This window comes from Pagrus pagrus (genome assembly GCF_965226575.1).
Source record: "Pagrus pagrus genome assembly, chromosome: 8".
Lineage (NCBI taxonomy): Eukaryota > Metazoa > Chordata > Actinopteri > Spariformes > Sparidae > Pagrus > Pagrus pagrus.
The window spans coordinates 3,860,595-3,876,833 of record NC_140192.1 but is presented as its reverse complement, the minus strand read 5'-3'; the positions used below and the strand labels follow the sequence as shown (position 1 = coordinate 3,876,833).

General features: G+C 45.4%; 1 protein-coding gene across 1 annotated transcript; it reads left to right on the top strand.

Moving 5' to 3' along the window:
* The first annotated feature begins 267 nt into the window (after positions 1-267).
* pole (polymerase (DNA directed), epsilon) lies at positions 268-15,198 on the top strand. Its single transcript, XM_084359025.1, has 48 exons — positions 268-492; positions 607-733; positions 825-905; positions 1,001-1,045; positions 1,127-1,219; positions 1,557-1,711; positions 1,801-1,945; positions 2,036-2,116; positions 2,203-2,310; positions 2,394-2,504; positions 2,622-2,707; positions 2,879-2,998; positions 3,130-3,262; positions 3,360-3,473; positions 3,582-3,794; positions 3,874-3,981; positions 4,069-4,197; positions 4,276-4,378; positions 4,462-4,608; positions 4,690-4,835; positions 4,930-5,078; positions 5,200-5,292; positions 5,878-6,180; positions 6,271-6,466; positions 6,604-6,818; positions 7,290-7,392; positions 7,479-7,559; positions 7,646-7,768; positions 7,865-8,068; positions 8,188-8,400; positions 8,494-8,637; positions 8,716-8,856; positions 8,961-9,114; positions 9,260-9,366; positions 9,686-9,862; positions 9,953-10,176; positions 10,313-10,533; positions 10,641-10,845; positions 10,955-11,128; positions 11,306-11,431; positions 12,187-12,319; positions 12,621-12,822; positions 12,914-13,045; positions 13,243-13,436; positions 13,553-13,753; positions 14,361-14,486; positions 14,640-14,729; positions 14,828-15,198. The coding sequence occupies exons 1-48, from the start codon at positions 425-427 to the stop codon at positions 14,948-14,950; spliced, it is 6,867 nt and encodes a 2,288-aa protein (XP_084215151.1). The 5' UTR covers positions 268-424; the 3' UTR covers positions 14,951-15,198.
* Positions 15,199-16,239: the final 1,041 nt, after the last annotated feature.

Sequence of the window (16,239 nt, the reverse complement as noted above, 5' to 3'; positions counted from 1 at the left end):
ATTTAATTTACTTACTTATACTTATACACATGAACGAATATTTCAAGTGTTCCCTTATTAATATTATTCATATATAAGGTCTGAACAGGTTCATGCTGCAGCATTTCCCTTGCACAAGAGTATATTTACCGTGTTGTATACCCAAACCATGAAGCAGTGAAGACTCTTGGGTTGGACCGACGCATCTTGTGCAATCAACGATCTTTGTTGTCCTTCCTGTCAACGCTGTTCTCGCGGGAACTGCACGGACGCGCCAAAATAAGAAAACAGCAGCCGTGTGAGTGACAGTGACGGAGGAAACTACAGCACTAAACTGTGAAATAACCACGAAATCCGTTTTAAATGCGGCTTCAACGACGGACTCGTAAACACTGAGCGTGGATTTACTTCCCTCCGTGTTGTAGCCGGCAGAAAACCACAGAAAATGGTTCTTCAGAACAGCGGAAGGTTCCGATCGGACCGAGGACAAAGTGGAGGAGACCAGGACAACCAGTGAGTTACTGTTCCCTTTACTCCACTGGACTGTAAAGACACTTGTTTAGCAGGTTAGCTAACGACAGATGAACACCCTGACTTTAATGTGGCTGTTACGTGTGTTTGACCCAGGGACGATGGATCCGCCCTCAAGCGGCTGGAGCGCAGCCAGTTCACCGACGAGATGGACGCCCGCTTCGGCTTCGACAGGATGAAGGAGCCGGGGGAGAAGACAGGCTGGCTGATCAACATGCATCCTGTGAGTCCTGCACACTGTCATGAGTGAGGTTGTTTTGAAGGTCTCGAGGAGAAAAGGTGATGATAAGTATGCTGTTTTCTTCTAATTATAGACAGAAATCCTCGATGATGACAAGAGGATGATCAGCGCTGTGGACTATTACTTCATACAGGAGGATGGAAGCAGGTTCAAGGTGTGTTGGAGGGAAAAGTGCTGATTCAAGCTGTTGATAGTAACAACACACTCGGAAAAAATGTCTTTAAAGCCTCATGTTTCTTCTGTCTGCAGGTGGCCCTCCCCTTTAAGCCATATTTTTACATTGCCACTAAAAAGGTGAGTCTCCCACCTGGTTCACATGTCACGTAAAACACAGGTTTAAAATCTCTTTGCTTTAAAGACACCTTTATTTTCCAGAACTGCGAGAGAGAAGTTATCTCGTACTTGTCGAAGAAGTTTCAAGGAAAGGTGGCAAAGCTGGAAATTATACCGAAAGAGGACCTAGACCTGGTGAGAGCTTGTTTATTTTTAGTTTTGTTTGACACACGGGTGTAACGGTACATCGATCTGGATCGATATATGTGCATTCAATGATCAACGATCAAATAGCATCGATGCAAAGTGAAAACATTTATTCATATCGCCGCCATCCTTAAGATACACCTTTATTTTGAAATTCCCATGGCAAGTCTGTGTCACCGGACTTTGTGATATCGGCAAATATTGTATCGTTGTCCAAAGAATCAATATAATATCATCAAGTCATGATGAAAGATGTAAACACACCACATTTTTTAAGTTTCTACAACACTAAACACGTTGCGCTGTGCTGCCTTGTTCTCCTCAGCCGAACCATCTAGTCGGACTGAAGAGGAGCTACATCAAGCTGTTGTTCAACACCGTGGACGACCTCATGAAGGTCAAGCGGGAGATCTCGCCGGCGGTACGCAAGAACAGAGAGAGGGAGCAGTCCAACGACGCCTACACCGCCATGTTATCAAGGTATCTCCCAAACAACAACGCCGGCCATTTCTGATAAGGTTTATTCAGTTATTTTTAGTTTGATCTGACACCTTTGTTGCTTCTTCCAGTGCCTTATCAGGTGGCAACGTGACCTCAGCAGATGAAGACACAATGTTAAAGAGCATTTCAGACCAGTTAGACAACATAGTGGACATGAGGGAGTATGATGTGCCCTATCATGTGCGGTTGTCCATCGACCTGAAGATCCACGTGGTAAACACAGATTCATGTTGATGATTTAGAAGATTATTTAAGATACACGAGTGAGACGTGCTTTTCTAATCTTCACTGTCTGTGTCTCAGGCTCACTGGTATAACATTCGATACAGAGGCAGCGCTTACCCACCAGAGATCGTACGGAGAGATGATCTCGTGGAGCGACCGGTACGAGCGTTTTATTACTTCTGTTACAACACGAGATCTGTCGTTTATCGTGACTCCAATAAAGCATCCGCTCTCGTTCTTTTTAGGACCCCGTCGTTTTGGCTTTCGACATCGAGACGACCAAACTGCCGCTGAAATTCCCAGACGCGGAGAGCGATCAGATTATGATGATGTCCTACATGATCGACGGACAGGTGAGTCGTATTTCCTTCATGTGTATCATTCTGTTTTTAATGTATCCGTCAGTCTCACCGACTTCTTTGTTTCTGTTTTAAAGGGGTTTCTCATCACAAACAGAGAGATCGTCTCTGAGAACATTGAAGATTTTGAGTACACTCCCAAACCTGAATATGAAGGGCCGTTCACTGTTTTCAACGAGGATGATGAGGTACGTAACTGCACAGAAGATGAATACACTGTTGGAGGTATCGTGGTGTGTATGAATGTAATGCTTTGTGGTTGCATCAGTGTTAATAACGTGTGGTTAACTTGTCTTTGACTGCAGGCCGGGCTCATTAAGAGGTGGTTCGATCACGTTCAGGAAACCAAACCGAACATCTTTGTGACCTACAATGGAGACTTCTTTGACTGGTGAGTGTGTCGCTGCTCCTATAACATCATTACATTAAAGGATAAGTCTACCACCTGACTTTCCATCGGCATTGGGAGTTGGAGGATAACGACTGAACTCTTCATTTTGAATTTAATAACTCTTAACTGTGATGTTTACCCATCATCTCTCTCTCTGTTTCCACTCTCAAGGCCTTTTGTGGAGACGCGTGCTGCCCTCCATGGACTCAGCATGCACAGGGAGATTGGTTTCCAGAAGGACAGCCAGGGAGAGTACAAGTCCAGTCAAGCCATCCACATGGACTGCTACAGGTGTGCACACTGCTGAGTGCTCGCATTGTTAAAATGTTTCCATTGTGTTTTACGTAAACGTGCACTCGGGGGGTTAGGGTTAATTCTAGATTAATTAATTTCTGACATCCAGCCGGTTTCTCCTGCGTCAGGTGGGTAAAGAGAGACAGCTACCTGCCGGTGGGAAGTCATAATCTGAAGGCAGCAGCGAAGGCTAAATTGGGCTACGACCCAGTGGAGCTGGACCCAGAGGAGATGTGCCGCATGGCAACCGAGGAGCCACAGGTACAGGAATGATTTTCAGTTTTTACAGCTCAGAAAATAAAGAATTGTTCTGAATGGGCATTTGCAATTTATTTTTCTTTCTCTGCTTTTCTGTTAGACTTTAGCCACCTACTCTGTGTCAGACGCTGTGGCCACATATTACCTGTACATGAAATATGTTCACCCCTTCATCTTCGCCTTGTGCACCATCATCCCCATGGAGCCTGATGAGGTTTGTCTATTGTGTGTATTTATAAAAGAAAAAAGAATCCTTTCAAAATAGATTACAGCCTTTTGATAATTACTTGTTTCCTTCCTCGCATGGTCCGTCTGTTACCAGGTTCTGCGTAAAGGTTCTGGGACTCTGTGTGAAGCTCTGCTCATGGTGCAGGCCTTCCACGCAAACATCATCTTCCCCAACAAGCAGGAGCAGGTGTTCAACAAACTGACAGACGACGGCCACGTCATGGACTCAGAGACCTACGTGGGCGGCCACGTGGAGGCGCTGGAGTCGGGAGTGTTTCGCAGCGACATCCCCTGCCGCTTCAAAATGGTACGACTTACTGCTGCTTCTTTGCGTCGCCACTTTTTGAATGTTTTAAGCGTGACAGTTTGGTCCGGTGTGTTGACAGAACCCTGCTGCGTTTGACTTCCTGATGCAAAGAGTTGAGAGAACGATGCGTCATGCCATCGAGGAAGAGGAGAAAATCCCTCTGGAGCAAGTCACCAACTTTAACGAGGTGTGTTTTTCCTCCTAATTTGCGTCGTTGTTGTCATCTCAGCAATCTCAGCTTGAAGCCGTAAAACGTTGCCTGGTATCTTCTCAGGTTTGCGATGAGATCAAAAATAAGCTGATGTCCCTGAAGGAGGTCCCAAACAGGATTGAATGCCCCCTCATCTACCATCTGGACGTGGGGGCGATGTACCCCAATATCATCCTCACCAACCGCCTGCAGGTAAAAACAAGAACAAAAGAAAAATGCATGGGATAAAACGTAGACAAACATGGAATTAAACACTTCCTTCTTTTACAGCCATCCGCGATAGTCGATGAGGCCACTTGTGCTGCCTGTGACTTTAACAAGCCCGGCGCCACCTGCCAGAGGAGGATGGCCTGGCAGTGGAGAGGGGAAATCAGTAAGTTAATGTTGTATAATTGTGTTCTGATTCTTCCTCATGTGGGGTCGAATACAGTATAAGTTTCTGTCTTTCGTCTGCAGTGCCGGCCAGCCGCAGCGAGTTCCACCGCATCCAGCAGCAACTCGAGTCTGAGAAGTTTCCGCCATTTTTCCCCAACGGTCCACCGCGGGCCTTCCACACTCTCAACAGGGAGGAGCAGGCCAAGCATGAGAAGAAACGTCTGGCAGGTACTCCTTAGATTTTGGTTTCAAGGATTTTGAATGACTGGTTGCCAAAGCATAGTTTCACCTGTCTGTTTTTTGTCTCAGACTACTGTAAGAAGGCCTATAAGAAGACACACGTCACCAGGCTGGAGGAGCGAGTCACCACCATCTGTCAGAGAGAAAACTCCTTCTACGTCGACACTGTGAGAGCGTTCAGAGATCGGCGTTACGAATTTAAAGGACTCCACAAGGTACGTTGTGGTATTCAATTAAATAACAATCATTTCTATATTTTACACAATGTCCAGCTAGTTGAACTTGCTTTTCTTGCAACCTGTGCACAAGGTGTGGAAGAAGAAACTGTCGGCAGCTCAGGACAGCGGGGACGCTGTTGAGGTGAAACGCTGCAAAAACATGGAGATCCTGTACGACTCTCTTCAGCTGGCTCACAAGTGTATTCTCAACTCTTTCTACGGCTACGTCATGAGGAAAGGGTACGAGTCGTGTCTGGTTTTCATCATTCAAATCATCAGTTGGCATTAATCGTGCACTGTCACATGAGCATTCAAGCCCTTGCTGCTTGTTAAATCTGCTCTGTCTTTGTACCTCCGTCAGGGCGCGCTGGTACTCCATGGAGATGGCTGGCATCGTGTGCTTCACCGGAGCCAACATCATCACTCAGGCCCGAGAGCTCATTGAACAAATAGGGTGAGTGTCATGTTGATAATGTGATACTAGATTACGGAAATTAGCTTCTGCTCAGCGCGAGGTCGGCTCCAGCTCAGGAAAAATGGAGCTGGAAGGTTTCCACTGCCTTTTTAACATTATCAGCAGCAGCAGCAGCAGATTCTTGCCAACATTTGGGCTCCAGTCCAGCTCATGCAGTAATGTTTTCATCTTACTTTCTTTTTCTCCTTCAGCAAATAATGTTGTATTGCAGGTTAGAGTGATGGCTTAAGTAACTGAAGCATATTGATTATGAGCAGCTCAACAGCAGCCTGTTCTCGCCTGCTGAAATTAGCCCTGTCGCAATAACTACTTTTTGGATGATATACGAAATGGATTCAAATATTTAGAATCGATATGTATCGATGTGTCGTGTATGTAACACTACTGCCAATCCAGTTTTTGCTGCTTTTTGTTAGCATATATCGATAAGTCAGTGATGTATTTATCCTGACATGGTGGAAATGTGCTTGTTCTCTCAGTTTAAGTTGCCCTGGAGAAGAAATGCAATAACCAGAATCCCTCATTTCACACCCATCACTTTTTTCTTCTTGTCCTGGTCCTCAGGAGGCCTCTCGAGTTGGACACTGACGGCATCTGGTGTGTCCTCCCCAACACTTTTCCTGAGAACTTTGTGGTGAAAACCAGTAACGAGAAGAAGCCCAAGGTGACCATCTCTTACCCGGGGGCCATGCTGAACATCATGGTGAAGGAGGGATTCACCAACGATCAGTACCACGAGCTGGTCGACCCCGCGTCCCTTGCGTACGTCACCCGGGCAGAGAACAGCATCTTCTTCGAGGTGGACGGACCGTACCTGGCCATGATCCTGCCTGCCTCCAAAGAGGAAGGGAAGAAGCTGAAGAAGAGGTAAAGCAGTGGTGGATGTCAGACGTCTGATTTTTTAAAGTGTAGCGTGATTATGATGATGATGATTTAAGGTTTCTGTGTTAATTTTAGGTATGCTGTGTTTAATGAGGACGGCTCGCTGGCTGAGCTGAAGGGTTTTGAAGTGAAGAGAAGAGGAGAGCTCCAGCTCATTAAGATTTTCCAGTCGTCAGTGTTTGAGGCTTTCCTTAAAGGAACCACTCTGGAGGAGGTGTACGCCTCTGTGGCCAAAGTGGCTGACTACTGGCTGGACGTCCTGTACAGCAAGGTAAGAATCTGTAATGAAACAATGCAAAACAGCATTTTAGTATTACAAGATGTTATATTACAGTACAAGCAAAGTCAAAATATTAACTCCAGTCCTTATCACAACAAGCTGATTAATACATGTCCCTGGTTCTCCAGGCTGCCAACATGCCAGATGCGGAGCTGTTCGAGCTGATTTCAGAGAATCGTTCGATGTCCAGAAGGCTGGAGGACTACGGAGAGCAGAAGTCCACTTCCATCAGCACAGCTAAGAGACTGGCTGAGTTCCTGGGAGACCAAATGGTGAAAGATGCCGGTCTGAGCTGTCGCTACGTCATCTCCCGAAAACCTGAGGGTTCACCTGTCACAGAAAGGTGCGATGGCAGCGCTACAAATATGTTTGTAACTGTGGGGCAGGGAAGGTGCCACATCTAGCTACTGTAGCTCCATTGACATGACTTCTAAAACCTTTTAATTACAGTAAACATCCTTGAACATTGTGTCTATTTTAGGGCTGTAGCTTGTGATTATTGTCGTCGCTTAAACTGCCAATTATTTTCTGGATTCATCGATTGTTGGTTGGTCTAAAAAATGTCCGAAAATATTGAAACATGCCCGTCCCAGTTTCATCCAAAACTGCTCCGTCATTTGTCCAAAAGTGGCACAAAATGCCCAAATAAACAGCTTGGTTGAGAGCCACACTGCCATGATGATAGATGTGGGATCAAATAAAATGATGTCAGAGTTGCTCACCCAATGTTAAATGTTTGTGGCGAGCAGGCACTTTGTGATGCCGCCAGAAGTAAAAGCCTCGACACTGACAGATCTGTGCTTCTCTCCATCAGAGCCATTCCTCTGGCCATCTTCCAGGCCGAGCCCAGTGTGAAGAAACATTTCCTTCGTAAGTGGCTGAAGATGCCCAGCCTGCATGAACTGGACATCCGCACTGTGAGTTATAAAACAAACGCGTTGACACGCTTTGACACGAGCATCTGGTTTTCAGACATTAACACTTCTGTTGCGGGTGTTTTCAGATCCTTGATTGGAATTATTACATCGAGAGATTGGGCAGCGCCATCCAGAAAATCATCACCATCCCTGCAGCTCTGCAACAGGTACAAATTAAAATTGTTTCATCGGTCTCTCGGTCTAATCAAGGTTGTTGCGGAGATACCAATTTTTTTTTATTTTTCATCATCAGGTGAAGAATCCTGTACCCAGAGTGAGGCATCCTGACTGGCTTCACAAGAAACTCCTGGAGAAAAATGACATCTACAAGCAGAAGAAGATCAGTGAGCTGTTCACCAGTGAGGGGAAGAAACAGGTTTGTTCATCTCGCAGCAACATTTCCTGACAAACTATCGACACGGAAAGTTTCCTCTGACAACCACTGTTTCCTAAATGTCCTCTTCTCTCTCAGGTGGCCCGTCTTGAAGCGGGTCAAGCTGCAGACATAGAGGACTTTGGCATGCCACCCAGACCTCTTCAGCCCGCCATCCTCATCAGTACCAAACGGAAACGGGCTTCTCAGGGAGAGGACAGCCAGGTGGAGTCTCAGGATGTGGAGCTCACTCAGTCCTGGAGGGAGATCCTGGGACCACCTCCACCTAGTGGAAAGACACGGGTAAGCAAACAGCAACCAGCACACGACTTAACCTACGCATTCTTAGTCTTTGTAGAATATTTTCGAGGCAAAGAAGAGAGAAATAGCTTTTAAATGTATTTGGCTCTGTCTGTATGCAGGAGGAGCGTCTTGTGTGGCTGCGCTACCACAAGAAGAAGTGGGAGCTGCAGCTGAGACAAAGGAAGGAGAGAAAGAAGAGGAGGAGGCTGCTGGACGGCGAAGCTCAACCTGTCGGGGGAGGAGTCATCAGAGATGGCCCCATCACCGGCCTGGGAAGCTTCCTCCGGAGAACAGCTCGCAGCATCCTGGACATGCCGTGGCAGATTGTGCAGGTGCGGCAAAATCCTCATCATCACTGTCAAGTCAGCAACAAATTACAAAAATGTAAAGAAAATCATCTCATGTTATGTCCTGTTCCCTCTCAGATTGCAGAGACTAGTCACCCTGGTCTGTACAAGTTGTGGGCTGTGATTGGAAATGACCTCCACTGCATGAAGCTCAACATCCCCAGAGTCTTCTACGTCAATCAGAAAGTCCCGAAGCAGGAGGAGGGAGCCACGTACAAAAAGGTAATCACAGTCACTGTAAAGAGTTTGAACGAACGTGTTGTATTAATAAATTGTAATTACTAAATTGTTTGGCTGCAGGTGAACCGCATGCTGCCTCGCTCCAACATGGTGTACTACCTTTATGAGTACTGTGTACCAGAGGACATGTACCAGGAGCACATCAATGAGATCAACGCCGACCTCTCGGCTCCAGACATTGAAGGGGTCTATGAGACACAGGTATCATATATATGTTTGTAAACCTCACTCATGATGCTCTTTGTGTGTGTACAGTGCGTATGACTTCAGTTTGAATGCAACATTAATGTGACGATGTCTCTCAGGTGCCGCTGCTGTTTCGTGCACTAGTGCAGCTCGGGTGTGTGTGTATGGTCAACAAACATGTTGTGAGGGATCTGGCCGGCAGGGAGGCGGACACGTTTGACCTGGAGCATCTGGAGATGAGGTCTCTGGCCCAGTTCAGCTACCTGGAGCCTGGTAAGACCTGTCCCACACACTGGTCTTCTGAACTGATGTCTTTGTTTTTGTTTTGATTAATTTCCTTTTTGCTTGAACCCAGCTTCAGCGTGCATGAACTTTGTTATATCAAACAAGTTTTACATCACGTTTCTCCTCTTTTCAGGGAGTGTTCGACACATGTACCTGTATCATCACAGCCAGGGTCACAAGGCTCTGTTTGGCCTGTTCATCCCCTCTCAGCGCAAAGCCAGCATCTTTGTCCTGGACACAGTAAGAACAATACAACTCTTTTTATTCCACTGGTACAATGTTGGTGTTTTGACTCATATCTTGCTAAATGAGGCGGCTCTATTGAAAGCCTAACAGTAGAGTTCAAAAGTGCAATTTCACTGATTTGTGAGGGTGAGAACAAAGTGCTGAAAGTTTGGAAAATGCTTAATTTTAACTGTTGTGTCTTCAAGGTTAGGAATATATTTGTTTGAAACGCTTGATTTTCCTCAATCTGGTGCTTCATCTCCACAGTCACTGATGCATGCCTTCCCTGCTGGCAGAGAACAATCTTTAATGCCGTTTTCATTTCCCCTCTAAGGTCAGAAGCAACCAGATGCCCAACCTCGGTAACCTCTACACAGCTGAGCGCACTGCTCTCCTGGAGAAGACGACCGAGGAGCTCCTGCCTCCAGAGAAACACAACTTTGAGGTTCGAGCTGAAAACGATGTGAAGGCTATTTACCGTGCACTCCAACGCATACTGCTCAACTACAAGGTAAAACACAGCTGAAGCTTCTTCAATACCTCCTTTTTTTTTCTCATGCTTTTAACTAATTAAGTCTGCTTTGTCCGTTGCTGTTCACAGGAGGAGCGCCGCGGGCCCACCCTCATTGCGATGCAGTCCAACTGGGAGTTGCGGCGGTTGGCAGCAGGGATGCCGGTGCTTGAGGAGTTTCCCGTCGTTCCAGTACACGTGATTGATGAGATCAACTATAACGTGCTGGACTGGCAACGCCACGGTGCCAGGCGCATGATCCGCCACTACCTCAACCTGGACAGCTGCCTGTCACAGGCTTTCGACATGGCCAGGTACGATCTGCGCACCTTTAGACCTCTGCCAGCTCTCTGACTGGCTCAATCTGTTGCTGTGGTGTATTTTTGGTTAGTAGTTTTTGTTGACAGCCTTCAGATTTTGCACTGTTTAAACTCTGTCTCTGCCTTTCAGATATTACCACTTACCTGTGGGGAACTTACCTCAGGATGTGTCCATCTTCGGCTCAGACTTGTTCCTGGCAAGACATCTACGGAAACACAACCACCTGCTGTGGCTTTCACCCACAGCCAGGCCCGACCTCGGAGGAAAAGAGGCTGATGACAGTCGTCTGGTCATGGAGAATGATGAGAGAGGCTCTGTGGAGATGAACGCTCAAGGATGCTATTCCACAGGTACCCAGTCTTAACCTGTGTCCGTGAAAGATCACAAAGCAAATGTACACTTGTGCATGTATTTTTCTATCTGTATTTGTGGATGATCCTGCTTCTGTTTCTTTCAGTGTGTGTGGAGTTGGACCTGCAGAGCCTGGCGGTGAACACTATCCTCCAGTCACAGCATGTCAACGACATGGAGGGCGGAGCCAGTCTGGGGGTCAGTTTCGATGTGATCCAGCAGGCCTCGCTGGAAGACATGATGTCAGGAAACCAGGGAGCCAGCACTGTCGCCAGCTATGACGAGACCGCCCTCTGCTCCAATACCTTCAGGTGTGTGAACATCTGTAGTACTCGACTGTTTACGCTTCCACAATGATTCAGGGAGCTTGTCATGTTTTATTTTTGTGTTTGGCTCACCTAAGTTCTGTTGTGTGAGCAGGATCTTGAAGAGCATGGTGGTCGGATGGGTCAGAGAGATCACACAGTACCACAACGTGTACGCAGACAACCAGGTGATGCACTTCTACCGATGGCTGCGCTCACCCAGCTCTCTGCTCTACGACCCTGCGCTGCACCGCACCCTGCACAACATGATGAAGAAGGTGTTTCTACAGTGAGTGAGATGTCCTCCTCTACACTGCAGAAACCATCTGGCCGCTGCATTTAGTCACATATTTAGTCTAAATGATTAGTTTTGATATGATAATGATGCAATCAATTTTGTTTATCTCACAGCGGTGACATGTGACAGTGTCATCTTTTATTAATCCTTCTCTCATTCTGCCGTCAGGTTGATCTCAGAGTTCAAACGTCTCGGCTCCACTGTGGTGTACGGAAACTTTAACAGGATCATCTTGTGTACGAAAAAGCGGAGGATAGAGGACGCCATCGGCTACGTGGAATACATCACCAACAGGTCAGACATCTTCTCCCTGTAAAGTTATCACCCGATTTATGCAATTTAATGTTAATCTTATTAATAAACACACGATTATGGACAAACATAAATTCATACCTACAGTCATACATGAGAAATAACGATGAAAAACAAATGTAAACATTTAAAAAGAAAAACAACTGTATGAACAGACTGCTGAGCCAGTGAAAGAGTGTAAGTATCTATTTGTCTCTGGTGTTTTGAAGTTAGAGCCAGAACACTAAGACAATAAGAAAAAAACAGCACAATTGCCCATTAGAGTAATTAGATGTTTGTCAATGATGGCGCTGCGGCGAAAAGCTCTAAAAGATAACAGCCCATTAAACTAATGGACCGAAAAAAATGAATGTGAAGTGAAATGTGAAGCCATATGTCAATTTTTTAATATAAAACGGATCTTGGTCATTTAATCTGTCTCAGAGTTTGTGTTTGTATTGTTTTCTATGTATTTGTTGAGTTTTATGTATTTTAAAGGCCCATCGAGGGACTAGCATTGCAAATTAGCTTCGACCATAAATGCTGTGGTGTGCAGCATACGTAATACTACATACAGATAAACATTAAATAAATAGATAAACATCATGACCGGAGAGATTTAAATATATCAGTCTTTTTTCAAAGATTTTGCTGGTGTAAAAGAAAGGTCATTAGGGAGGAGAGGACCCCCTCTGTTATCATATTGTAAGTAGACTCAAAACATTAAAAAATGACGTATCTAACTATTTCTCCTCCAGCATCCACTCCAGAGAGATCTTTCACTCGTTGTCCATCTCCTTCTCCCGATGCTGGGAGTTTCTGCTGTGGATGGATCCGGCCAACTGCGGCGGCGTGAAGGGCAAACTGCCCTCCAGCGTCTTGTACGGAGAGGTAAATCAAACTGCAGCTTCTAATGTGATCCAGTACAACAGCTCTGCCTTAAATTTCTGCCTTTGATAACGTTCCCCCTAATTTAGCTACATGTTTATTATGGAGGTCGTAGTTTGCAGTGGTGTCAGATATAATACACTCCAGCACACTAACACCCTTTAAAACCTCAATAATGAACTAATAAACTGGAATTATTACCTTTCTGGCAGTGAAATAAAAGATCAAATGTATGACGGACACAAAGGTGTATTGACATTGATTAAAGAAGCAGAACACAGAACTCAAGATGGTCTTTTTTTAGGAAACAGCCAAACAGAAGAAAAACAAACGAGGTGAGGGAGAAGAGGAGGGCAGCGAGGATGAAGAAGAGGAGGAAGCTGAGGAAGATGATGGTGACGGAGAGACGGACGAGGTGGAGGAGCTGATTGAGAGCAACTGGAACATCATGCAGTATCTGCCCCAAACGGCCTCCTGTCAGAAATACTTCCTCATGATCGTCTCCGGTAAATTCTAATAATCAATACGCAGATTTTTTTTTTTTATCTTTGCTTTTTCTGTCAACCAACTCTCACACACACAAACTTTCCACGCCAGCCTACATTGCAGCGGTCTACCACAGCATGAAACAGGAGCTGAGACGTAACGCTCCTGGGGCAACGCCGGTCAAGAGACGCGGCGGCAGTCAGGCTTCCCAGCAGGCACTGGGGGACTTGAGTGCTCTTCCTGGTAAGATACTGTTTTGGAAGCTGCTTCAGTTACTAACGACCTCCCTCGTGTGTGTGTTAGGAACTTCACATTGCAGTCATTAGAGTCGCCACAGGCTAGTGTCTGTTACACTTAAACCTATGATGGGGAGCAACTTAATCATATTTATATGGATTTCCTCTCAGCTGTGATGTTCTTTTAAAACCCCTCTCCCACAGGAATGATCTCCTTCTCCCAAGAATATGTGTCCAGCGAGCTGACGCAGAACTTTTTCACCATCACGCAAAAAATCCAGAAGAAGGTGACGGGTACCAGGAGTGTGACCCAGCCTTCAGAGATGTTCCCCGTCCTGCCTGGATCCCACCTGCCACTCAACAACCCAGCACTGGAGTTTATCAAATATGTCTGCCAGGTAACCACTTACAAAGCTCTCTCTCTCTCATTTTCCTTTTACCAAATTTTTGATAGGTTTGCAGCAGATGCAGCAGCAATTTCTCATCTTCACAATTCCATCTTTTATCTGTTCAGGTCCTTTCGCTGGATGCCAACATAGTGAACCAGGTGAACAAGTTGAAAAGAGACCTCCTGCGTCTCGTGGACGTCGGAGAGTTTTCCGAGGATGCTCAGTTCCGTGACCCGTGTAACTCCTACATCCTGCCAGAGGTCATCTGCCACCACTGCAACTTCTGTCGTGACCTCGACCTCTGCAAGGACCCATCTGTGGCACAAGTGAGAGGAGGAGCATTGATAGGAATCACAACAAAGGCTCATTTATGCTCCGATACGTCCCTTACAAACCATATAATCGTCACTGCCCTCATACTTCTAATGCGTCCTTCATGTTGGCTTGGATGTTAAGCAATACAACCGACAGAGGGTGTGGTTCAAAGTCATATCAAAGTCTACTTTTCCTTCACCACCGTCCAACTCAGATTTAATTCCTGTCCTATTTCTTCCCAGCTGCTCGGTAGTATCTGTCTGTCTGTCTGTGCCCGAGTGAATTAACATCATACAGATGTTTAAAACTTGCATAACCTCTACTCAGAAAGTTCTGCCATTTTCAAAACTTCTTCCTCTTGTCCTGTGGTCCTGTCTCACTTGAACTATTGACTACACTGCCCCAATCACTACTGGAGGTACTTCTCCGTTGGCCCGTATCGGTAAGCTTTCAGAAAACGTGCCAAAATACAGACGAAATGACGGTCGAGTACGGACAGTTGCCGCCGTCTAACGTTGAGCATAAATGAGCCTTAAGACTGTTATTACTCATGTTTTTACACCTTCTCATGAAATTGCACAATTCCAGTCAGATAAACGTTTCCCCCTCTCTCCTCAGGATGGATCTGTTTTGCCTCAGTGGTTCTGCTCCAACTGCCAGGCCCAGTATGAGACCGAGTCCATTGAGATGGCTCTGGTGGAAGCTCTGCAGAAGAAACTGATGAGCTACACACTGCAGGACCTGGTGAGGAAAAACGTTTAACCTAACAGTTTGGGGGGTGTCATGGTGTCCTCGTGGTTAGTACATGTATCATAAATTGTAAGGTCTTGGTTGTATGTTTGTTGATCATTTATTGTCATTTTTTCCTGAAGCTGACTCGCTGCTTGTGATTTTTAGGTGTGTACAAAATGTAAAGGAGTGAAGGAAGCGAACATGCCCCTGTACTGCAGATGTGCCGGAGACTTTGACCTCACCTTCCCAGCCAAGGTTCCTACTCTCAAATACATCATTCAGTTTAGTGAAGGAAGCGCATGACATTCAACAATTTTCTCACGTTTTTTTCCCCCCCTTTATTCCCTCTGAAGAGCTTCTCCGAGCAGATCACGGTGTTTCGTAACATCGCGTCTCACTACAGCATGAGCTTCCTGGAGGAGACCATCGACTGGTTGGTTGTTATGAGCCCACACATCAGCCAGAGCGCTCGCTGAATGTTACATCAGCACCGCCTGCGTGTGCTCCCTCAGCTGCTGCTCATCTGTGGCGACTGCTTTTCAACCTGAGAAAGACTTGATTGCTGTTTGACGGTGTGTCATCAGGACGCTGGTGAGGCTGGTTGGAAGAGGTGATGGCTGTGTGGACTGTAGATATCATTGTTTTGATTATGTCATAATAAAATTATGTATGTATGAATTTCAGATATTGACTGTTAATAAAAGATGTTTCCATTTGTTTTAACTGTGAGGCTGAACGTCAGTGTTTTGCTCAGTGCTGTGGTTGCTATAAAAGAAAGGAGCATAAACATCCTGAGTGGCATCCACTCTGAGGACCTTCATTAATCAGCGGTCACATTTTGTCCGAACTTCCTCCTCACTTAGCTGCTAATGTGTCCGTTGTGGCTCGTGTACAGCTTGTGACCCGATATGCTCTGACTTCACCCCCTTTTATTCTCAGTGGGAACACATTAGGCATGTGTGGTGATCGTTAACCATCGAGCTTTTCTTTCATGTGGCAATCGTGATGATAGTTTTGTTTTTGATTGTCATGTTTGAGAGATTATTGGGACTGTCGCAATATCACAATATTCTTGATAACGGTGATATTAAAAAATGAAATGCTGATATGTTAATAATACACATAAAATATCATGTGAGTAATCCACTGAAGATTTTAGGCCTGTTTTGTGTAATTGTTTTAATTGTAAAACTTCTTGTACACTTTTTTTGGCTACAGACTTGTATTTTGAAGGTAATTTATTTGCCAAAAAAGACACAAAAAACACAGTTTAAGATAGATTTGATTGCTATAATCGCAATAATATTGTCATCATGAATTTGTTTGGTCAGGAAAAACATGTACATGGTCTTGAGGAGTACTACTGCATATGCAAAGAAAGTAGTGCAAAGCCTTTAGTGGCTCCAAAAGGAAGATGCATGTAATCTGATAAATTGCCTCCAGTTATTTCACTCATGTTAAGGTTGCATTGTGGGTAATGTAGGTGCCAAGTTTTGAAAGTGTCTAACATTGCATTCGAACACAGTTTGACTAAAGTACATGACTTAAACCAACACAACAGAACCAGAGATATCGTCGTTTTTGTTCCACAATGTCTTCTTTCTTTTCAAACCTGGTGCCTGCATTACCCACAATGCAACTTAACCACTGAGCGACATCACTCGAGGCAATATATCAGATTACATGCAGCTTCCTCTTGAGCTACAAAAGGCTTTACAATAATTTTTTCCCCCCACATATACACTGCTACTCCCCAAGACTGTAA

Excerpts from the sequence above, each read along its gene's own strand:
- pole (XM_084359025.1), top strand. The coding sequence starts at position 425 with ATGGTTCTTCAGAACAGCGGAAGGTTCCGATCGGACCGAGGACAAAGT. Across the intron at positions 2,505-2,621 it reads TTTTCAACGAGGATGATGAG|GCCGGGCTCATTAAGAGGTG; the intron begins GTACGTAACTGC and ends CTTTGACTGCAG. Across the intron at positions 3,795-3,873 it reads TCCCCTGCCGCTTCAAAATG|AACCCTGCTGCGTTTGACTT; the intron begins GTACGACTTACT and ends GTGTGTTGACAG.